Source organism: Triplophysa rosa, linkage group LG5, assembly GCF_024868665.1.
Source record: "Triplophysa rosa linkage group LG5, Trosa_1v2, whole genome shotgun sequence".
In the NCBI taxonomy this organism is placed as follows: Eukaryota; Metazoa; Chordata; class Actinopteri; order Cypriniformes; family Nemacheilidae; genus Triplophysa; species Triplophysa rosa.
Window position 1 is genome coordinate 18302858 of NC_079894.1, and position 25647 is coordinate 18328504.

General features: G+C 40.8%; 1 protein-coding gene across 5 annotated transcripts in view; it reads left to right on the forward strand.

Moving 5' to 3' along the window:
- Nucleotides 1–25647, forward strand: part of LOC130553811 (uncharacterized) — a 167802-nt gene that overhangs the window by 76875 nt on the left and 65280 nt on the right. For all 5 annotated transcript variants that reach the window (XM_057332971.1, XM_057332969.1, XM_057332973.1 and 2 more), the window contains 3 exons: nucleotides 18140–18434; nucleotides 20294–20413; nucleotides 23783–23950. In XM_057332971.1, coding sequence (XP_057188954.1) covers nucleotides 18140–18434; nucleotides 20294–20413; nucleotides 23783–23950 — 583 coding nt within the window. The remainder of the gene's footprint in view (nucleotides 1–18139; nucleotides 18435–20293; nucleotides 20414–23782; nucleotides 23951–25647) is intronic.

Genomic DNA, 25647 nt, shown 5'->3' on the forward strand with positions numbered 1-25647 from the left:
CGCGGTCCTTCTAAAACCTTGGATGTCCAAATTTACAGTTTTTCAGGAAATGGTTCTTATTAAATTATTAATTACTGTGTTGTCAAAGTTGACAAGCACTTTTTAATACTTTATGTTGCTTAGATATTTGAAAAACCCAGTGACAAACATAAAGGGTGACTAATAATAATGATTTATAGCAAAATATAAAAATCACAAAATATGGAGTTAAAAGGTTTCAAACAATTGATAACAATCATCTTGTTCTCAATTTACATACCCCTGGCTCTTAATATATTGTAGTGAATGTTTGCACCTTTTGTAATAGTTGCATGTGTCCCCCAATTGTCCTTAGTGTGAAAAGATTGATCTCAGCATCAGGGTTGGAAAAAGGTAAAAATGCAGAAACTGCTGGAAAGCAAAGAGGAATAGTGGGCATTTAAACCGCTCAGAAAGAACAAGGGACTCATGAAAACATCTCACAAAACACATAAAGAGTCATTGTATTAACAAACAAGTATGTGTAAACTTACAAAACACCAGGGTGTTTTGTAAATTCAGTTCTTATTGTGTTGACTGTATGTAAAGATATGTAATGTGAAATAGCTTATTCAGTGCAGCACTGATAAAAAACTGCAATTTTTATGATTCCTTGTTTTAAGAATATTTTGTAGATCGTGGAAAGCAGTCCAGTCTCTGTCTAAGTGTGTATTTACACATGCTTTTTAAGAGAATATATTTACATTATAATATCCAATGAAATTGTTTGTAGTGTAAATGTGTCTTAGATTCTGTCTGAGCTAACACATCAAATCATGTTGTGAGTTTAACTTTTAATTATCCAGCCATTGACATCTGTTTCAATGTAAAATGTAGACTAACTGTCCACAACTATGGTAACACGTCCTTGTAAAGAAACACTTCTTGAGTCACCACACCAGAAAGTCTTTGACCTAAAGTTTGTGCAGCAAATCCAGTGAGCTAATAAGAAAGTCTCTATGTCATCAGTCTGTTAGAAATGGATAAACATTTACTTTTCACTTTTAAATACTTAAATATGCTTACATTTTAAATAACTAAGTTTTTTACTTTATTAAAGTATATTTTTGGCAGGACACATTAACTTTTAAATGAGTAACATTTTGACAGTGTGTATTCTTATGGAGAGAGTATGTTTTACCCCCTACCATGAGACTGAAAGATAAAAATAAGAGAAAACGCACCACAACTGCTAAATAACTATTTGTTTAATAACATATTCAGTTATGTCTTGTAGTAGAAGCCTCCTCATAGATCTCTAAAAACACTCTGTCGACAACTTTGATCTTTTACCTTCTTCGCATCATATTTTGAAATCCTCTCATGGTAAGTGCTTTAAAAACACCATCAAATGTTTTGCTACTAATACTTAACAAGATCTTAAAAATTGTGACCCTCACTCACAAATACTTGATTTCTGTAATTTCAGGGTAGCTCAGCGCTCTCCGCTTGGATGGCTTTTGAAACCTCCAATAGTAATTTGATACACTACATGCCCAAAGTATGTGGACACCCTCTTCTCATTAACAGGTTTGGATATTTCAGCCGCGCTTGTACTTCGACTCTGTCCCAAATGGCGTACTTGACACGTGTCCATGAAGTCGGCATGGTGTCCCATTTGTCATTTAGGTTCCATAAGGGTGCTCATGAGGTGGGCTCTACAGATTTAGAATAAATTGGCTCGCTGCCCCCATCGGTCAACATCAGTCTGACCTTACTGATGCTTTCACGTCTGAGTGTAAGTGAATCCGTGCAGCTATGTTCTAACATCCAGAAAGCTTTTACAAAAGACTGGAAGCTATTAAATAACGTCAAAGTGGGGATCAGCTTCCTCTTTGTGGCCACGTTTTTAAAAAAACAAAATCTCACATATGGGTTTTATTTGTCTGTCTGCATAATTTTTGGCATGTAGTGTATTTATAAGCTGATTCGTCAGACATTCGCTTCGCTTTTTCGCATCGCTGGAAATGTGAATCGACCTTAAAGGGACAGATTACCCAAAAATGAAAATTCTGTCATCATTTACACACTCTCAGATTGCTCCAAACCTGTATACATTTTTGTATACACCCTGAGAGTGGGTGAGTAAATAATGCAAGAATTTTCATTTTTGGGTGAAAGATCTGTCATGGAACTGACAGGAAACAGAACCCAAGTGCAGACAGCTCTCAACAAAACACATTTTATTTAACATAGGACAAAACATAACTCAAAATCCCTCGAGGGGGATCAAAATACTTTAACAAAACAAAAGGAGAGGAACAAGAGAGGCATAACGAGAGCAACAGGTGAAGGGCATGAACTGATAATGGGATAATGAATAAGGAAATAAGGGGGCGGGGCTCAGATGCAAGAAACAAGAAAGAAAGGGGGGCTGTCATGATCCCGCCTTCCTAGCAGCTGTATATCTTGTTCTGGCTGACAGGATCATGACAAGATCACTTTAATATTATGTGTGTTTGCGTGTTAAGAGTCGCTATGATTGTGTACAGTAGATGCCCTTTTGTTCTTACCTAATGCTTAGACGCTGATCGGGTAGGACGGGCAACCTGTAATGTAATGCGCTTTATTTTCAAGCTGTTCCTTAGAGTAACGTCAGACTGCAGGCGCAACCAGCTGCTGATCCCCTGCGCTCCTTCCGCAAGCGGCCCCCGGAGCTGTCATGAGGTATCCTCACTGATGCTCACTGAATCCACCTGTGCTTCTCACAAAGCACACTGCATTGTTTGGAGATCTGAGACAATCTGTTGATAAAGCCTATAACTCTATTCAACAGGAGCATGCTGTTGCATCGCGTTGGGTTTATTTGTGTTGAAAAAAGGAGGTTAGGATGGCACCGTGGAGCTCCAAGCTGGCGAAATCGAGTAACCTTGGAGCGTGTGCGAATTTCGTGCTGTGCGGGCATTTGCAGCGCTGGCACGCTGAGTTATTATATTTCTCATTTCTTGAGCACTCGGGGAGCGTCTTGAATATGTTTGGTGTTGGCCGGGGTAAGTACTTGCTGTCGCTGGCATTTTAATGGGGTGTGTCTCTTGGGGAGCCAGTATGGCATAGCATGCACGATCCGGCCACACACACACGGCTGCTACCTTCGCTCTTTTACAACTGCGGCCAACAAGCTGTGTAGTTCCGAACACATCCGAACAGAATTAAATATCACCGGTAGAGGAGATGAGTAAAAATGAGAGTAAAGTGAGAAAATATAAGAAAGCTACACGAAAGATGAGAGGCTGAAAGAGAACATGACAGGGGTAACAGTCGCAGCAAACGCATGCTGCGAGCGAGATCATCAGTAATAATTGCAGAACATCGCTTTCAAAACGACTTTGTGTTTTCTTTGACTCTGTCTCGTGCAGTGAAAATCATTTAGCCTCCGGGATGGTGCTCAGCAGGAGAAAGAGAGCAATTAGAGGGAGAAAGAGACTGACAAGAGGATAGAGGAGAGAGGGAGGGGGAGAGGGAGATAAGGACACAGGTGAATGATAAAGGAAGAGATGCAGGGTGGAGATGAGCAGCAGGATGGAGGATGGACGGAGAGATGGGTTGGCAATGAGTAGATGTCAGGGAGTTGATGCCGCAGAGCAAATGAGGTCTAAATGCATGCGAGAATGGAAGGACGAGACAGAGAACTCATACAGTGGGGTCCAAAGAGTCTCAAACCTCCAGTGGAAATTCTTGAGTTTTGTATTTTAGCACATCAAATCTTCTCATTTTAAATGTTCAATTTATTGTCTCTAAAACAAAAAAAATACAAATCAAAATTATATTGTCTCCACATTTTAAGTAAAAATCTGGCTGAATATTTTGCAATTGTTTCATTTGTGTATCTATTTATTATGGAGACCAATTTCATTTATGTATTTATTTCATCATGTATTATTATATTTTTTATTTATTTTGCTACTGCTTAGTAGCAAGACTTTTGGGGTGAAGGACCTAACATGGTCAACAAAAGCAGAATCTTATGTATTTCTTAGGCATTTTACATCACAAATTTATATTTTTTATTTTTTTATTTTTAAGGTTCGTATTGCTGCTGTCCTTCTGAAACCTTGTATCGCCATATTTTGTGATTTTGATTTTTTGGCCATAAATGATTATTATTACTGTATGTTTTTCACTTGGTTTTGCAAATATCAAACCAATAAAAAGTTTTAGAAAGTGCTTGACAATCCAAGTGTACAGCGTTTTTCCAGTTCATTTGGGCATCTAAAGTTTCAGAAGGACAGTGATATTTAGGTTTAAAATAGATTTTAAATCATAGACTTTTCAACATGTTCCCCACTGTATACATCTCGGCATTTAGCTTTTATTCAAAGTGACTTAAACTTAAAACTGAAGGGGTTTGTTGCGAACCTCAAAATCTGCCTCTTCAGCTGTGCTGCATTTATCTGTAAAACAGAGAGAGGAGAGAGGCACGCATGGAAAAGAATTTAAAAAGTGAGCTGGTGCGTAGCAAACATGGAGAGAGTAGGACGCATGAGAGAGGGAGGCCGAGAGAGAGCAAACGGAGGAGATAGAGAGAGACCGTGGTTAAATACCACTTTATTATAAACCCCTGCGGAGAAGAAATTCAACGTGTTTCTGTCCTGAGAGTAGGAGCTGGAGGGGAGGGGGAGGATGAGAGTCTATTATAAGTGAAATTCAATGAGAACATGTCTACTCCATTCTCTACTGCTCTCTCTCTTTATTCTGTTCACTTCCTCTCCCTGTATATCTTGTGAATCAAGATAACACCATGCCACACACGCTACATGATCGGGGCTTTACAGTTTCTGTTTTTTTTTCTTCCGGTACCCACACTGTCTCTCACAAGCAGGGCTGGCCTTGGGAAGAAAAATCGGCCCTGGTATTTTTGGCCCACATCGGCCCTCCACCATTTTAGTCCACCGGGGGGGTGCATGGTTAAGTCTGTCGACCGGGGGAGTGGCATGCATACGTGTCTTCTGCATTCGCGTTGTGTGCATTCGTCCGTCTGAGCGGCACAAGCGTCCGTTCTGGCCCCATACGTTGGCCGACCACCGGGAAAACTACCCTGAATGCCAAATGGCCAGTCACAAGTAAAGACAAATGAAGACAGTTACAAGTCTTCATTTTAAGAACGATAACTATAATAAAACATCATCGCTAACTGACATCAATAGGAAATAATGTTATATTTATTCTAAGTGCACTTGCTGCTAAATACCCTGTCCACACAACTGCATTTAACATCATGTTCTATACGCCTATTATAGTGTTGCGTCACGCAACCATCTCATGTTTTTGTCAGAACGTAGTGTGAACAGTTCAGAGTTCAGCTACAGCGACACAGTCTAGACAAAAGAAATGAAATTTCTCACCGGTCCTTTCATGTCTGTCTAGAATAAAAGCTCTAAGGGTGCTTCATTGTCAATGATTTGCAGCTGGAGGACCGAAGGCTTTGGTCATGCTCAGACCGAGATTTGGCTGTGATGAGGGGTTAACCATGATTATGCATAGGCCAGTGTGAATACAGAGCGTGACCTTGAGCTAATATTTATTCTGTGCCCTCTCGGCTGAGGCTGGCCATCCGCTCTACTTAACCGTGCCTGTTGCCCCTGAATGAGAGCACTGCCACCGAAGGAAGAGAGCGAGATGAAAAGAGATTATTAGACAGGGATATGCCCGAAGGGTAGGGGGAGGTCTGCTCTTTACCATTTTTTACTGTTGAAACATGAATTTAGAAGGTGCAGATTAATGCAGATATGAAAAAATACATGCATGCATTTTTCAGATGTGCATCTAAATAACAGACTGCATATTATGAAGGTGCAAAAAAAAATTATGATTATTATTTTAACACCCTACACATAGCTACGAAATGCTATATGATTTACTCGAAAATTACTGAACAACGAAACAATAAAGAAATAGAAATTAACTGTATTTTAGTGATGCAAGTATGAAATTAGCCCATGTTCAGGCCAAATAAAAAAATGGTAAAATTGCTCTTTTCTACTCTTGAGATGTCGAAAGTACTGTGTGTTCCAGACCACTACGGTTTGTGATCCTCGTTCCTTCCACTTCAAAGTGTTTTCCCCTTTACACTGAATAGGTCATGAACTCTTAGTTAAAATGCGCTCAAATCAACATTTCTCCAGGGACCGATTCATGCTATTTTTGAACTGCACACCACTTTATATGCAAAGTGTCTTGGAAAAGTACCAAGCTATTGTCTGTAGTTTTATTCATATGGGCTACGTAAAGTCAAGTTCAGAATCATGTAAAAAGAATAAAAATCTCTGTCTCTTACAATTTGGTGATGTAGAGTTTCTGGCACAGGATAGCTCATCTTGGCAGCGGTCGGCAGAAGCACAGAAGTGAGCAAACTGCCCTTTAAATGCACGTAAGAGATTTACGTCACAATCGCTGGCCTTTTTCTGCCTATTTGCTTTCTTTTAAAAATATATTGAAGTATATAAAGTTGAAGTTTATAGCATCTCAAACGGGCCCATTAAAGATTAACACGATTCATAAAAACAACCACACACTCTGTCTCCGTATTTTGCTGATTATGGGAATAACCACTAGCATCTGCATAAAAACTGTGTGAAAAAGAATGCTTGTGAACATAAATGATGTATGAAGGAGGCTGAATATAACAGCAGCAAATTGAAAAACTACTTGCTGACTGGCTTGCACAGGAACCACACATGTGATCAGCAAAGGCGGACATGAGCGACACTCAGTTGATGGACGTTGAGTGTTGAGCCAAGCTGAGTCAGATGGCATTACATCAATTTCGGATCAGCCTGACAAAAACAACATGAACAACAACAACACCTCGGCTCTTGCACCAGCAACTAACCATAACACCCCTACTAACTTGCTGAGGGCATTAGTGCAAGAGTGTGGGTGAAACCGTGCTGCAGTCTGACTCCCCTGATAGCACACATACATCTGGTTTACGTCTATTTGACGTCTGCATTTACATCTGCAAGACATCTACAATACATAGTTTGCTCATCTGCAATACGTCTCGGAGATGTCTGCTGTCAGACGTCATATAGACATCTAGAAGATGTCTGTAAGATGTTTATGATTTAGAATGGATGTACAACAGCTCTTTCTAAGATGTTTAGCAGATGTTTTTAAGCAGCAGATCTCCAGATCTTTAGCAGACGTATTACAGACGTTCAGACGTCTCCGAGACGTATTGCAGATGAGCAAACTATGTATTGCAGATGTCTTACAGATGTAAATGCAGACGTCAAATAGACGTAATCCAGATGGATTGTGCTATCTGGGTCCTTTACAGCATTAAGACTTGCAACCGCAGCTCAACTCAACTTGTGAAGGCAACTGCAAGACAGCTTTCTCACTACTCCGAGTGTTTCTTTCAGTGCTTATGGAGGTGAGGGTTTATGTACTAAGCAGTTGCATTTTAGTGTGTGATATTTTAGAGAATTCAAAAAATGGCTTCCTTTTGCCGTTACATGTCTTACAAGGTCTTATACGAGTCTTAAAGGTCCAGTGTATGAAATTTAGTAGCAAATTTCTCCACCCCTCTCTTTCAAAGCACTATGGCGGCTGACACAGATCTGTCGTCACAAGATGTCATCACATTTTCACTTCTTTGCCGAAGGAAATAATGTATTTACGAAACTTGCTCTGTAGAGCACTTTTTTTCCGTGAAACAACATGCCGAATTCCTTGCAAGGGGACCTGCAGTGTATGTAGATAGAAATATTTCATTCTAAGGTAATAAAATTCATGATTTATCGCACATAACATTAATGTTTTTAAATATACTTTTACGTTCAAATAATTTCACACTAAATCTCCAAATTAATGTTGAAACAACAAATTTCTTTAACAACATTTTATGAATGAAAGCCAACATTCTGATATTAGTACTGCAACTGATGTCTCCATTAAATTGATAATTTTTTATTTATTTATAATTTCTTTAACAACATTTTATGAATGAAAGCCAACATTCTGATATTAGTACTGCAACTGATGTCTCCATTAAATTGATAATTTTTTATTTATTTAAACATTAATTATAGCCATTCAACATTGAAGTACAGTATAATTGAGAGCTATCTTGTCTAACAGGTAGGAAATATACAGAAAAATTTAGTTCTCAAACACTTTACAGTCTTCAATGCATAATTCTAAATTAAATACAGAATTAAAGCTACAAAACACTTCAAACTCTTCTTTTCTTTTGTTCTTTGATTAACATTAATGACATGAGTCACAGCAGCAGGTTTAAGAATGCGGCCCCTTTAAGAGCTGCCGCTCTACGCAGATCAGACACCCTTTCCCATTTTCACCACTCTTTGCATTCATTTAGGATTTTACATAATCCTATGTAACTGTGCTTACGAAAATGCTGGACAAAACGGGATTTCTGGCATAATCTTGTGGGTTTTTGTTCATTCAAGAACAGAAATAGAACTAAATACTTGTGCGCTTGTCTGACAGAGATTCACTGACGCAGCCTTGAGCCCGTGACTGTATTCACCAAACTATGGCAAGCCGATGGTGTCACAATTACGCCATAGATTAAACACGTTTATATCCGAACGCCGTTTTTGACGGCGTTTTAAACAGTATTTGCGTTGCAAAATACGGTGTCGCGATTCCAAACGCCGTAAAAACCGTGCAAAAAGCTGTCCATAACACCGTATTTAACGCGTTTTAAGGCGCCCGAAAAGCGCCGCCTTTTGCGCGGCTGTCTTGCCATATGTTTTGGTTGCACAGAGCGCTTTTACAACATTTTGTCTGTTGTATAATGAGCCCCTCCTGCTGACTTCCAAAGCCAGTAAATTTGAACTGTTGTCAACCAATCACTGATGAACCGAGCCAGACCAGACCAATTTACCACTGATCATTTTACAGGATTTTATTATGTGCGCAGTGTTTGCTAACATTAAACAAAGCATTGCTTGCTTTCTGAAGAAACAACTTATTCTCTTTGGTATTCTATTCTCTTAATGTAAGGTTACACAACGTGGTCAGCAATTGTATATAGGCCAACCAATCCCATTGTATGTATCCTGCTTATTACATATAGCGTATTGCTTACGTGGAAAGCAAAAAAGCAATCGGTTGAAATATTGTATAAACTAATCTCCAACACTAGAAATCATTCCTGGTATAAGAGAGATCAGCCAGAGTAAAAAGTGAACAGCATGTCCTTTAACAGGTTCTTAGGTGGCTGAAGCCAGGGACTGTGGATGTTAGCCTGCTGGTTAGCGTGATTGATTTGTCATCGCTGACTGAATCATTTGACGGTTTGAGGCCCTCTCGGACCACCGGCCAGTTTTTATGTTGTTGGTCTTGTTCTGTTTATCTGTATCGCTGGGTAGTTTTTAGATTTATATTTCAGTACTTAATGTGTGGTCAGTAAAAAAAGAAAGTGTGGATTGAGAGATCTTTTTTATCAACCGTATCAATATTCAGTTAACGACTTGCACTTTACTTTTGCTGCTGAACTCACACATCAGTGGACTTTCATGCTATAAACAGGACGAACGAACAGTAATAGATTTTACATTTACGCATTTAGCAGAGACTTTTATCCAAAGTGACTTACAGGGGCTTTTTAGTCTATGCATGTCTTTTATCAGTAGCCCATGTGATTTTAGTTTCCATATTACAAAAATTGATTGACTATAAGGAGACGCAAATAATGTTGCGCAATGATTTTAATGTAATAAGCATGAACTTATTAACTAAAATATAACACAGCCTTGCCATTTACCTCCGTGAAGAGACTGACGCTATCGTGCGTGGAACTGCAAAGAAACTTACAATAAACAGCCACGTTTCCTTTTGAAATGGAAAAAAATATTATTCAGCACAGAAATAAGTGCGGGATTCAGGCCCGGCGACCCACCCATGCAGCCTAGCCTGGCGAGAACATGGAAAAATTAGTCAGGATGCGGACATGCTACTTACAAGCTACAGGCAAAACTATTTTAAAAAGTTGGTTTGCACAAAGATGGTGGTTTAAGCCTACTAATCCCTTTGCTCCGAATAGTAGGCCTAATTAAACATAATTATATACACTGTAAAACAAATCCTGTTAAAACAGATAAAGTACTGGCAGAAAATTGCCAGTACATTTTCCTTTATTTTACGGACATTTCCGTTAATGCTAAAATGTAATGTAATTCAGTGCACAATGTAAAATATGTACAGGTGAAACAACTGTAAAAAATGAATACGGAAAATTCCTTCATATTAATGCAGTATATTGTGCCCTGTTTTTACGGACTTTTTTTAGTGTAGGCATGTTTATGATGCACCGGCTGATGAGAACGATTCTGCATGACGCATTTAAAAAAAGAATAGACTTTTTGTCGTGATGAGCAGTCCGGCTCATATGGGAGCGGTTCGGCCAGGCACAGGTGGACCTGTTTGCCTCCCCAGACTCCACCCATTGTCCGCTTTGGTACTCCCTGACCGAGGGTCCCCTCGGCACGGATGCCTTAGCGCACAGCTGGCCGCGGGACAAGCGGAAGTACGCCTTCCCCCCAGTGAGCCTCATTGCACAGGTTCTGTGCAAGGTCAGGGAAGAGGAGCATCAAGTGCTACTAGTTGCGCCTTACTGGCCCAACCGGACTTGGTTGTCAGAGCTGATGCTTCTGATGACAACTCCCCCCTGGCCGATTCCCCTGATGAAGGACCTTCTTTCGCAGGGGAAGGGCACGTTGTGGCACCCGAGACCAGACCTCTGGAACCTCCATGTCTGTCTCCTGGATGGGACGAGGAGATCCTGAGTGGCCTACCCCCGCGGTGGTTGAGACCATAACTCAGGCTAGGGCTCCTGCCACTAGGCGGCTGTACGCCTTGAAGTGTCGCCTCTTCTCGTCCTGGTGTTCTTCTCGAGGAGAAGACCCACAGAGATGCTCAATCGGGAACGTGCTGTCCTTCCTACAAGAGATATTTGAGAGTAATCTCTCCCCTTCCACACTGAAAGTGTATGTTGCTGCTATCGCCGCACATCACGAACCAGTTGCGGGCAAGTCTCTAGGACAGCACGACCTGGTCATTAGGTTCCTAAGGGGCGCGAGAAGGCTGAATCCACCTCGTCTGCGCTCCGTACCCTCTTGGGACCTTGAAGTGGTCCTGGCGGGCCTCCAGAGGCCCCCCTTCGAGCCCCTGGGAGACGCCGCTCTTTCTCATCTGATGATGGCGCTCGCCTCCATCAAGAGGGCAGGGGACCTACAAGCATTCTCTGTATCCACACAGACTCACAGGCCTGGAGACTATCACGTGATCCTGAGACCACGGCCTGGCTACGTGCCCAAAGTTCCCACCACTCCCTTTCGGGACCAGGTGGTGAATTTGCAAGCGCTCCCCACTGGGGAGGAAGACCCAACCCCATCCGTGTTGTGTCCAGTACGCGCATTGCGCCTCTACTTGGACCGCACGCAGAGCTTCAGAAGCTCTGAGCAGCTCTTTGTCTGTTTTGGAGGTCAGCAGAGGGGGAGGGCTGTCTCCAAACAAAGACTGGCGCACTGGATCGTGGACGCCATTGCTGCGGCGTACCGGTCTCAAGATCGCCTGTGTCCGTTGGCAGTGAGGGCACACTCTACCCGGGGTGTGGCCTCCTCGTGGGCACTGGCTCAGGGCGCCTCTCTGGCAGACATCTGCAGAGCTGCGGGTTGGGCTATGCCCAACACCTTCGTGAGGTTTTACAACCTCCGAGTGGAACCGGTGTCAGCCCGTGTCTTGCAGGGCAACAGGTGAGAAACAGCGACCGGTAGGGCATACGCCTGCGAAAGCACCTTTCCCCCTTCCCTCTAGGTGGGTCAGTGCGCTATTTCCGCCTCCCTTCTTCCCCCCACTGGGTGAAGAATAGGCATTGCATCCATCACTAAGCACCTTTCTGGGGACCGGGCTGAGCAGAGCAGCCCTGCCCCCTTAGGCCGGGTAACAGTTGAGTTATCTACCACATAGCTCTAACCGGACCTAGTGCTCCAGACGTGGTAACCCACTGGGTGGTTCCGTCTGATGTATTCTCATGAGTGGTTCCCGCCTCGGCAACCCATGACCTCCCTAGGTGGACTTCCACCTTGCGGTTAACTCCTTCAGTCCGCATATTTTTCTCATGAGTTCTCCCCTGATGGCAAGACCATGTTGGTGTCTCCACTAATCTCCTCCCTATGGCAGGAAGTGGTCTCTGCAGCGTTTTTCCCCCAGGGGGGAATAACGCTTACCCAGTGGCCCTTACGGTGTCGGGTGGCTTCTCGCTGTTAGAGAAACAAGTCCTCCGCCTGTGACGGCCGGTGGTAGGGGGCTTCCCACCTTTCGTGTAAAAGCTCTGGGACCCCCCTACCTCTTCACTGGATGGTCACAGATTTCGCGATGGCGCTCACGTCTGACACGCCTAGGCCAGTCAGCGTCGCCTCGCTAGAGATTGTGACGCGGCACAGCGCTGTGCCGTTTTCCAGAGGAACCCCATCTGTCGGTTCGACACAACGTCGAGAGACCGACAGAAAGGGAACGTCTTGGTTACGTATGTAACCTCAGTTCCCTGATGGAGGGAACGAGACGTTGTGTCCTTTATGCCACAATGCTGGCCGCCCACCGCAGTGGTCGAGGGATGCTCTCAGGCTCCTCAGCCCAAAAGGTGAATGAATGAGCACACCGGCTCGCTTTTATACCCGGATATCCGGGGCGGAGTCCGGCATGCACATTTCATTCGCCAATTTCATTGGCCTTTTCCAAATAGTCAGAAGATGATAGGTTCTCAAGGCAAACCCCATCTGTCGGTTCGACACAACATCTCTTTCCCTCCATCAGGGAACTGAGGTTACATACATAACCAAGACATTAACGTTGACAGCCCTAATTTCAAAGCTTGTGCTAAGATTTTGTTAGGCCCTTAATTTTAGTGTTGCGCGAGAACTGAAAATATGCTCAGGGGAACGCACAATCTTTGCATGAGCATAACATAGTTTCTTAGGGAATTGCAAAAGCTTAGAAATCTACTTTTCTCCCATCTCCACCACGTCCCTTAAGGGACTCCATATAATGGGACTCTGGGAACTAAGGGAGGCCAAATAACATAAAAGGACGAATTGACGCGGTGTAACGGACGTCTGAGCATTCGTGGCAAATAAGAAGCAGATAAAAAAGCATTTATTTTAAGTTCTAAGATGCCTAGATATGTAATCATTTGTGTCATTGTGTGTACTGAACCAAAAGTCTGTCAGTTCTGTATGGATACATAAACGATTGCAACACTAAATACACTGTGCACACCAGTTACGATGAAACACATATTTTTTTCTCACTCATTATATAAAACAGTGCAAACAGCGCTTTGTCATTTTCAGTGAATTCATCAAATTGCTCCTCCCACAGACGTGAGCTAAGACCCAGAGATGAGTGTTTAAAGACCAACCTCCTGTTATGAAGTTGTCTTCTGAGCAGGCTGGGCTGCACTTGCACTGATGTTATTCTAGGTGTCGGCCTACACTGGGGTAAACAGTTTTAATAATACACCAGCGTCGATGGGCTGGCAGGGCTGATGTTAATTATGTGTCAGTGATAAGGGCGCCGCTAAAGCTGTGTCCATCTCCCAGTTGCCGGCACTCAGCTGAGCCCTAGGGCTGCAGGTGCAGAGTCGCCTGGCAGAGGAGATCGGCTGAGGGATGTGGGGTTGGTTTTAGCTGCAGGCCAGACAGATGGAAGGTCAGTCTGGGTGAGGAGACACAGTCACGCCTGCTCTTAGTCATGCAACAGGGCCAAGAGAAGATAACGAGCCAAGCAAGGTCACCTCGATTTGGAATTCTTACTCACTGCATCTGTAAGAAAAGCCTGTCATTTTTGCCAGCACAGAATTGCCATGGATTCTAACAACTGTAGGAGATAGTGTCCTTTGGCATGATGTTTTGGCCATTTGACTTAGTTTGCCATCCTTTCCCTGAAGTTCTTATGTTGTTGTTATTTACATAATCACGTTATTAAAAATCTTTAAAAGACATTAAGTTTTATTTGAGGCACTCAACTAAATGTCTAAAAAGGACAATTCACCCAAAAATATCAATTATGTCATTATTTGTGAACCCTCATGTCCTTCATATAATGGAAGTTAATGGGTGCCAGTTCTTCAAAATATCTTCTTTTGTGTTCTGCAGAAGAAAGTTATACTATTTGGAATGAAATTAGACAGTAAATTATTTTAAAACATTTCTGGACGAACAATCCCTTTAAACAACTGCCCTTATTGGTAGAGCATTGCATTTGCAGTGAAAATGTTGTTTGTACATTTTTTTATTCTGCCTTGTTTTATGAGTCATGTCTTTGAATTTGTTTGTTTTTGTGACTGTATACACATTTTACACTATTTGCCCTGTAAAAACATTCCCTCTGTGCCATTATTGAGTATTTCTTCTCCCTGTCTAATGTGTCATAATCTTTTAGATAAGCTAAAATGCTTGTACTGTAAAAACTAAATGAGCCGTGATTGGTTGATGTATATGTACTAGTCTATGTAGGCGTTTCTTGGCCAGTATTAGTTGAACTGTGCACTGGACCTTTTGCTTTTTCAGTCAAAGGTCTTGCCAAGAAAGACTGTAGAGTTGATCTTGTCTGAGAAACAAGTGTGTGAGCCTCATTCAGACCTAAGCAGCCAAGGATTGTCTCCCATCAGCCTTAAAGCCTTTGGTAAGATTCCCCGGTGGCATAGAGCGATTGAAACTCATAACACGCCGAGATCTGTGTGTATTGGAGTGTGTGTTTCTGTAATGGTTATGTGTGTAGATGCCTCCATATCCAGGCCACCGCATTGCTGTTTAGAGCAGTCAAAACCCATTTCATATGATGGCTGAAGTGCCATTTTCTCAAACACTGTTTCTACCAATTCACGGCCCGCTAAATAAATCTGCCCGGGAAAACACATTCATTAGGTTAATGCACAGATGCAAAACGTGTTTTTTTCCCTCTCGATGTTTTGTGATTTATTGTCCTGCAGAAATGTGAAATTGAGTATACCCAAATAAGTTATTTAAGTGATTTAGAGGTTGACACAGAATATTTTTTCCTACAGTTCATGATTTATGGTTATTGCGAAAATATGAAATTGAGTATATGAGTGTAAGAACATTACTTTATAATATAAGTAATTTAGTTGATTTAGGGGCCTGAGGATAATGCCTGTGTGTACAAAGGAAGCTGAGTGGAGTTGTCCTTGGCAACAAGATTGTGTGGCTGAAATTTACATGGCTAATTTGAATGCATATTACAGTCACCTGGGTGTCACTTCATAAATAAGACCCTTTTGACTCGGTTTTATTTCATGTACAATTCAGTTGCATTTTAAAATGTCCTTCTTGTTTTGGAAACGATTGTCACGCTGATGAATCCTTTATGGACGTGTCAGCTCAGTTCAGCTGTGTAGATATTATACCTCATTTAGTCCTGATATTTATATCTCGATAGGGCCAAAATTAGTGCGATGGTGTTTTTTACCATGCAATGTGGTCAGACGTTCGGTTGGCAGTGTTATTGAGTGTGTCTGTCCTTGAATCGGTGCGTGTTGTGTTTGTTGCGACCACGGTGGTGTTATTGGATGTGTAAATCACTTGACATGTCGGTGGAGGTCATGTTTATCAGGTCAATTCCAGAGATAGAGGATCATGCTCCTCTCGTTCCCTGTTGCTTCACAGAGGGGATTCTCGCTCTCCTTCATCATGCCACCATCACCAGCATTAATGACAGCAGCAGCTTCATTAAGGGCCTCGTTAAGCCTTGTCATTAAGGCGGGTCATTAAAGCCCTTCGCTAAAAACCTCGGGCTCGGAACGACAAACTGCTGGCAGGCTTGACTGACCTAGAGCTCAAGGCAGATTTAATGGAAGGAATAAGAAATTCCAGAGTCCCAACACAGCAACAGTTTTATAGGTTTCTGCCACCCAAGCAACAGAACTCAACACCTGGGCTGGCAGCTGTGTGAATATTTGAAGGCTATAACCCTGGAGCTCTTGACTGGTCACCCACCGAAGCTGAGCAGGAGTGAGGCTGGTTAGTTCCTGGATGGAAGATGTAAAATATGTTAAAAAGATGTTAAAAAAACACAAAAATCAGTCATTGAGCGAGTACATAAAATGTAAGTGGTTTAAAATTGATTTGCAACAGTAAGGTTATCATAAATATTTATAATATAACTCGTGTGCTTATATTTTATATATAGGTTTATTTAAGAAACATGTATTTATTCAGGAATTGTATTTTTACAAAAAAACAAACAGCACCTTTTTTTCATAAATAATTGAACACAGGGAAATAATCATATATGCTGTCTGAGCTGCTTGTTATTGGGATAAATTAAACATCTGTATTAAATAAGCATTTTTACATACATTTTTATTGCTGTATTGAGTTTTACTGCTGAGTACACAGAGAAAACGCTGTAGAGCTTGTTAATCGACGTCACAAAAAAATTAAACCCCACACAACTGTTAAACTGTTGGGTAGAATTTTGTAGGAAATGTCCATCATTTGACTTTATCCTACGTAAAGATTAGTACGTAAAGTAACCTGTAATTTTTTTGTTTGAACAGAGATGGCACTACAGAGGCAAAAGTTTTGTTTTGCAATATATTTCACAGATTTCACAGACAAGGCTTAGCTTAAGCCAGGACTTTGACTTAGTTAAATTAGGATTCTTAATTCCGTTTAATAAAAATGCCTCAGAAAAAATCATTACTTGTGAGAAAAATCATTACTGGTGTGCATTTGGGAAAAAACAATGGCACTGACATAATATAAGATCAGGGCATGATAAGACAGCTCAAACATTAATTTTAGTCTGGGACTAGACTTAAGCCTTGTCTGTGAAACTGCATTATAGTTTATAAGTTTGTGATTTAGACCAACTGCATTTTTCAATCATTTCTTTAGTAAAACTGAGTTTGACACCACAGTAGCATCCTGACACCATGCACTAACCAGGAAAATATTTTTTACTGAATGCCATAAAGCTATCTATTTTACAGAATCTATTTTACGTTTAATATACAGCTTGTGCAGCATCATTTTGGATCAGTTTTACTTGGGACAGGGCTACCCAGCACAAGACAACAGAAGAAAAATAAGTGGTTGGTTGAAACTAAAACTCAGTTTAAAAGGGCATTCACACTTAATGTGATTTGCAGTGAGTGACAAAATGACCAAAGTCATTTATTTTCAACATGAGCGAAGGAGAGCGCTCGTGATGCTCATGATCTGACACAGTTCACTACAGTTCAGTCATGATTTACCTTTTTTTCTTTGTACTCAATATTATGGTAGTCTCTTGCATTTTAAAAGCTCAATAGAAGAGACAACTGCCATCATATTGAACACAACAATATTCTTATCAGTGAGCTTCAAGTAAAGTGAGTAAAGTAAAGAGTTTTTCTCATCGCTGCCCACTGTGTGACAGGGAACTCTTTAGAGATTCACGGCGACACGACCACATGTTGTGCTTCCAAATTTAGTCTGTAAAAGCCAATGAATATTCTGATTCTGAACTATCCGTTCTGATTCCATTGAGTGAACATGTTCAGCTCTTTCACGCTCTGATGCCTAAGAATGAACGACACGCTACCATTTGTTTTCCAAACTTGCAGTGTGGCACTTTTGTAGGAGTTGTGCTGTTAAGGGGTCTTTTTAAGCAGGCGTATTCTGGCCACGTAGATGTGGTAATGAGGATGAATGCTGATGCGTTGGCCACACTTCCTTCTGAACGTCACGCTCGCCCTACGCAGCCCAGTCTTTGTGCCATTACGGTGCACTGCATGAAGGCTCCTTAGCTGCGGTCTACCACTGATTCGATAACAAGACTCCACCTTCAATCAATGCCCGAGTATGAGCGCTTCACGCTAGGCTGTGCGATCATTACCGCCCATCTGTACTGTCTGTGAATGCGCCGCCGAAGTCATCATCCGTCACAACAGTCTATATTTTCAGATTGATCTCATGTTTGTGCTTTGATTGATGCAAATGACTGTTTTATGCAGTTTGTGTTTGTATTAGCCTTTCACAGTAGTGACTTTGACCTCTGCGTACTCTATAATCTTCAATATTGGTCTTTGTCAGCCAGTAGCATTTGTTTGTGAATCTCTTTTCTGTTTCCTCTCTCTCGATCTCAGCTTCACACCGACATGGACAGAGGTGATGGACGTACTAAGTACGTGCTGCGGGGCGAGGGGGCGGGGTCAGTTTTCGTGATTGACGAGAAGACAGGCAACATCCATGTTACCAAGCCCTTGGACAGGGAGGAGAAGGACGAATACCGGCTGATTGCCACGGCAACAGACAGTCAGACAGAGCGTGCCCTGGAACCTTCCTCCCAGTTCATCATTAGAGTGCAAGATATCAACGACAACCCACCTGTCTTTGAGGACGGACCCTACAGTGCAGCAGTCCCCGAGATGGCAAACATAGGTACTGAAAGAAAACATACGCTAATCACTTCTAGCGTGTTCCTTCTAATGTCAATAGTATTTGCATAATACAAGATAAACATACATGCTGAGCCCATAGGCGTAGATTGGGGGGGGGTTTGGCATAACTCATAAGTTATGCAAGCGATGTTGCACTTTTAATGATTTCTCATTAAAGCGTTAATGGTTTCTGAAATATATTAACAGATTATACACAAAACCAATAACAATCATATAATTAATAGTCACTTAAATATCTGCATTGTATCACAGCATGAAGGTAAACATTGGACTGGCTATTACAGTATAGATATTTGCTCTGTATACCATTTCTTGTGTTACAAGCATCGTTGATGTGAAAAGTCTAAGCAATGTAATGCAATAGTTTTTATTTTACAAGATATCCAGATTACAAGATGAACATTACCATATTTTTGTAATGTAATTTAAAAGTACTAATCCAAATTCAAACTAAGCATGTTGTTCACCCCTCTGTGATTCTTAAAGCATTTAAATCAGTTTGGTGCTTAAGGTTGGCTAAAACGTACTCGTTTTATATCCACAACATACTGTATGTTACCTCCTGTGATTCAAAATGAGGTAAATGAGGTAGCGTGAAACCAACACCACTGGCAAAGCCAATGCATAGAAAATGTTGATTCCCCAAATTCATCATACACGCTGTCAAATAAACAGCCAAGAAAATGCTCTCTATAATTTGCAGTGTTTAAATGTTAATGGCCCTCAGTTGGCAAGTTACCTCTTACGTTTATTGATTTTGTGTCTTGTGTGCAGCGGTTCAAAATATTACCCCTCTTCAGCTGTGCCATTTTGTTTTTCTGAAATAAGTTTAATTAATTTCAAAGGATCCCAACAGCAAACAAGATATATTACTAAAATATTCTCTGTTTAGAACCCGATGCACTGAATTTCAACGTGAACCCTTTGCTGGGGTAAACTTAACCGAGCTCCATTCATGTCTAGTATTCCACCAGTGTGAATGCGTTATCAGTTTAAATTGTGGCGTGTTTCTTCAGTTCCACTCAGATTGAATATGAATAGATTTCTCTGACTCGGTGCGTGTTGCATCAACCGAGCAGTCTCATCTCTTTTTGATCTGCCTATCAGATTGTACGTTTACTGTGGAAATCTCTCTCTCTCTCTCTCGTCTCCTACCATCTTCCATTTGCCTTCTGCTGCTTCTTAACTACCTGTGAAAGATCTGTAATCAGACTACACCCTCCCCTCAACCCACATGCTCTCTCCTGACAATGTCAGGCCTTTGATGTCAGAAAACAGCAACAGCTGCTTCCACAAATCCTTGTGTCCCTATGAGCGTGTGAAGAAATGCCTCATGGGAAACATGGTTCTCTTTCCATTGAACATATATATTTTTGACTCCTTAACATGACACCGACTGTCTTTGATTTATTTGGTGGGGGAAAAAGTCTGTATTTGTCAGGAGGGAAGCAGAGCTGCGGTACCTGAGGGAATTGTGGGAAGAGGAGAGTGTGGCCGCAGCGACAGACAGAGAGATTGAGAGAGGGAGCAAAAGGGAATTAGTGGAGGAGATGAAGAGAAATAAAGTGAGACGGAGGCGAGAAAGAGAGAAGGTGTGCAACCGCGGGAGAGAAGAAAGCAAATGCTGTATTTGTGTCTCTGCTGCAGGCGGAGAGAGAGAGGGGAAAGATGAGTAGAATCTGTCAGTCTTTATAAAGCTTTCTCCATTTAATGTGGTTGTCCTGTGATGACCTGCTATTCCCATGTTTGTATGCACTGTATTGATCATCCTTTATTGTTTCTCTTGTCTTATCACTTTCTGTCTCTCTCTCTCGCTCTCTCTCTCTCTGTTTGACTCAGGGACCTCCATAATCCAGGTTACGGCTTCAGACGCAGATGATCCCACTTACGGGAACAGCGCGCGGCTGGTGTACACGCTGGTTCAAGGGCAGCCGCACTTCTCTGTGGATCCCCAGACAGGTATGTGTTGCATTTGTTTTGGAATTATTGGATACTCACAAGGGCTTTTTATTTCTCTTCCATGTTCACCCTATTAGTTTCGCTGGTGACTTGAAAGGCTTTCTGGGGTGCTCTCTGCTCCTCTTCTTCACATCATACAGTAACAAGAACAATAAAAAAACTCTTGTCATGAAAACACAGACCACTAGGCCAAAGTTTTAAAATATTGATGAGAGAAACAGCTTAGAGAAACAGTGTTCTGCTAACATTTTATTCACAGTTGTCAATGTAGAACATGACTTAGAGTCCCTCCTTAGATTCCCAGTGCCCTTCAGCCATAAGTGTCCAAAAGAGCATTCAGCTTTAGCAAAATGATTAAAATGTCTTCAGTTTAATGTTATGCTGTCTTTAGGTCAGCCTCTGTCTCTGATCGCCCATTAGAGCCATGCTCTCCTGCTTTAAAGCCCCGATCCTGTCCCCGGAGTTCCTGTCAGGAACATTTTGTGTCCCCCCCACTTCTCAAACCAAAGTTACACCCTTGCACCCTGTTATCCCTTCATGTCTCTGGTTCTTTTCCCTCGTCTTTCCTCCCTCTTTTCAATGTTAATCCAGACTGATTTGGCATAAATATATTCACACTGTCTGAGCCGCCGTGCTTCTAAGAAATGCTGCGAACACAAGCTGAAATCTCAATTCTGAGGGCTGAAAAACAAAGAAGGAGCTTGAAAATGGGATCCCAGCACAGGTTTGTGAACTATTAAAGGAACAGTTCACCTAGAAAGGAAAAGTCGGTCATTATTTACCCTCATGCTGTTCTGAGCTGTATGTTGTTATTTTGTTCTGTGGAGCAGAAAAGTCGGAATATTTTAAAGATTTTTATCAACTCCAGGGCTCGACATTAACGCTTGTCCGCTTGTCCGGGACAAGTGAATGTTTTGTATGGACAAGTGAGAGAGAATTTTACTTGCCCGACCGGACAAGTAACTTGAAAAAAAACAGTGCGACATATATGTAGAATAATAAGAATATGTGCATTAGACAGAGCTGCGTGTTTGTCGTGGTTGTGCTTGTTTGTGTGTGACAATAATTAATGTCCATGCGGACGCGGAACAAGCACCTTCCCGAAGACCCGTCAAAATAAAAGTCCCGTTAAATTGAACACTCAGACAAAAAACACTGTAGTGTACTATATTATTTGCTATTGAAAATTGAAGTGCCCTTGTAGTAAATTGATAAACACTGTATACTATAGTAAAGTTAAAAATCTATATAGTAAGAATTTTACTGCAGTTTACTATAGTAAACACTATAGTAACCTACAGTAATTTATTTGGACAAATATATCACTGTTGTATAGTAAAAAAGGAAAAACACAGAACTTAGAAATATTCAAACAAATTTAGGTAATCTAAATATGATACGGCCCTAATTTATCCATCTGTATGTAACATTAATGTCTTTTGTCAGTTATCTGCCTATTCATAATGAACTGCACTTTTTCTGCCTGTGCTACCAAACTTTAAACCTCTCTAGCACCAGTGCTATGTGCAAAAAAAGTTAACTTACAGCCTTAACACTAATAATAATTACTGCTTGCCTTTGTTTTATAGCAGTCACGGAAAGTAGGCCTATAACCAAATTCAGGCGGCCAAAGCGGACACTAGTTAAAATGCTTAGAAGCAAACTTGACCAATCTAAATCCTAAACAATTATATTGATTATATTATAATTCAAATGAAATGCTGTATCATTTTTTTATCTTTGGACAAGTAATTTTTGTTCTCGGACAAGTGAATGACAAATTTACTTGTCCGAAGGACAACCACATGACAATGCTTAATGTCAAGCCCTGAACTCTTGCTATACCATGACAGTTTATAGTTACAAAAATAGGCTGTAATATACTGAAGGCCCGCCGCCTTGAATTTAGCCCCACCCAAACCTGAACATGTGTTCATCCTTACATAAAAAGTATCACAAAAATAACAAACTAAGATTAATTAAATAAGAAAATTAGAGCTCAGATTACAGTATGAATTGTGATAACGGTATAGGTGTGGTCTCAATAAATGTCAATGTCAAAAAATTAGAAATTCTTATATTTTATAGATTAATATATTAAAAGAGATCCGTAATATTTTTTTTCTTGTTTTCCTGTCAAATTATCTAAAAATGATCAAATCAAGATACATTTACTTGTTATTATATATAAGTTATATATATGTTTCCTAAAAAAAAGTTAGTTTATGCATAAAGCAAGCAAAAATATCTGCCAGATGGGTAAAAATAAATTTGCATTAAGTACTTAACAAATAGGTAAAACTCTTTTTTACCCAATCGGCATATATTTGCTTGTTTTAAGTATAATCTCACCTATTTCTTCGGAAAACATTTTTTGCAGTGCAGAAGTTTTTTCTAAACATTTCACTATTTGTGTTTCACTGAAAAAACAATAAACAGCATTCAGGTTTGAAAGAAGCATGATATTTTCTGTGACAGAATTTTTAGGTGTACTGTCCCTTTAAGTGGCAAGCTTCAATAACACAGGGGAACTTGGCTTGAGCTCGGCCTTTAGCTCTTCCTGTCGGAGGGTCTGGTCTGTGACCCGAAGGCCTGTGAGAGGCTTTTATTCAGGGTTGCGGTGGGGCTGTAGCCATTTGAAAAATCACTCCTTACTTCTTTTGAAAATTGGCAGAAGTGAGTAAGGGCAATTCTGCACACAGTGGGTACCGCGTGGCCGGTCTTTATACGTGTGTGTGCAAGGGTTGAGAAGGAAATGACGGGTATTTGTGTAGGCTATGACTAGCCCGATAGATTGAGGCAGAAGGAAAGAAAGAGCGAAAATGAAAGATGAATTTTACCGCTCGCACGGATCCATTGTGCGAATGTTTGTGTAGCAGTTGGTACATTGTGTCTCTGTCTGTTGGATAATGGACTTTCTTTCATGTTTTGATTCCATTTGGCCGTCTAATGAAGTCTAATTAATTTTGTTGACATTGTGGACCCCACGCTGATATGAATGAGGAGCCTTTTTCTCCTGGAGGTTTTTGAATGCTAATCAACGATATTAACCCAATTCTGTCCTGTATGCATTGCATGCCATTCTTTTTCGCTCATTAGAGGAAATTAGCATTCACAAACAAAGCGCACACTAAAAGGTCTCTCGCTATCTACTGTATGTATCCACAGTTAAACTACATCGTGATATTTTAACAAGACGCCTTATAGTCTCATGTCTGGATGTGGTAGTTTCGTGAGGGTGACCTTTGCTGAATGTAAACAGTTCTTCAAGTTTATGTGCAAATACGCGTTATCGTTTTGATTGAAGATGGTTGAGTTTGTTTTGTGTCTTTCTCTTTGTCCTTTGTCTTTTGTCCTCTTCTCCCTCAGGCATCCTACGTACTGCTGTGCCTGATCTGGACAGGGAAGCACAAGATCAGTATCTGGTGGTTCTACAGGCTAAAGACATGGGCGGCCATCTTGGAGGCCTTTCAGGAACAACGACGGTCACTGTGCGACTGACAGACGTCAACGACAACCCACCGCATTTCACACAAAGTGAGTATCTTTTCACATTTTGCCAACATATGCACCTTACAAACACTGTGGTAATCATATTTTTTGTTTCTACAAAGGTTATCATTGAAGTAATCAGTAACATTATAAATATAATTACATTTCCTATTTCCTATTTAACACACATTTAATTTAGATTTTAATAACAAATTCAATTAAATTAATGACCTACAATTTGTCTTGCTTAGTTGACCACTTCTTTAATTGAAATTTATCTTGAAGTTGAATATTTAAGTAATCAAATAAGAGCCGTAAGATGTTTTTTTTGTCAATGTTTTTGCGTTTTTAACAACATGATAAACAGTGGCAGGGCTGCAATCAAAATTTACACTGAAGGACCAAATGCACAGGTCTGATATCTACTTATATCTACTATATCTACTTGTTTACTTCCCTATACTGAAAAACAGGTAAGGCCATTTAAGCTGGTTAAGCTGGTGAAGCAGGCTGGTTTTAGAAAGGTTACTGGCTACTGGACATGCTGGAACCCCCCAGCTAAACACCAGCTTGACCAGCCTGGAAGTCCAGCTTGTCCAGCTTTGCCTGGCTATGTGTACCATCCTAAACCAGCTAAGACCAGAAAGTTTCCATTCAGGCCAGGCTGGTGTTTAGCTGGTTTTAGCTGGTGACCCTTATCAAAAAGAAGTATACTTGAAGTTCATTTTTTTAAGTATACTTCAGTAAAGTTCAAGTATATTTTTTAAGTATACTTTGTGTATTAAGTATACTAATATCAATGGACTAGTAGTATGCTTGGAAGTGTACTATTTGAATACCGCTTGGGACTAAATTGGCCCACTTTTTAATTTATAAAAGTATACTTTTAAGTGTACTTTAAGTGTAACAGTAGTAAACATTTGAGTACACAACAAGTTTACAATTACTGTAAGTTTTCATTTGTACTACAACTATACTCCAAGTAAACTTGTTGGTATACTGACTGGTTTACTAGTTCAATACTTTTAGCATGTTTAGTCTGTGAAAGTACACTTTGAAGTTTACTCCCAGTAAACTATTAGTTAAGTAGTTTTTATACTGCAAGTTTACTTGTGGGTTTTCTTTAGGTTTACTGGTAGTTTACTAGTAGGTGTACTGGTAGTTTACTAAAGCAATAAGCCCCAAGAAGCAGTGGGTTACAGTGCATTTAAGCTGTTATAAAATGCACTGTAACCCACTGCTTCGCGGTGCTTATTGCTTTTATAAAACGGTTATTCCATATCCGTAGCAAGGTTTCATAAAATAAAGTAAATAAAGTGATATTTAGTCTATGTAATGCGGTCAGCCGTTATAAATCGGGGTATTTCATAATGGCTTAGAACTCGGCTCAGCCAATCAGAATCAAGGACCAGAACTGACTGTTTTATAATAGTTTATTACTTGTAGCACATTTGTCATTTATAAAAGTACACTTTAAAGTTGAACAGCTGTCCTTCAATGATCACATTGCAAAGACAAGGCGGTCATGCTGATATGCCTTATTCAACATTAGAAAGGTTAGACCCTATCTCACTGAGCATGCGGCACAACTTCTTGTCCAGGCCCTGGTAATCTCAAGGTTGGACTACTGCAATGCTCTCCTTGCTGTTCTTCCTGCAAAGGCCATCAAACCACTCCAGCTGGTTCAGAACGCAGCAGCACGCCTCGTCTTCCAACAGCCCAAAAGGGCTCATGTGACACCC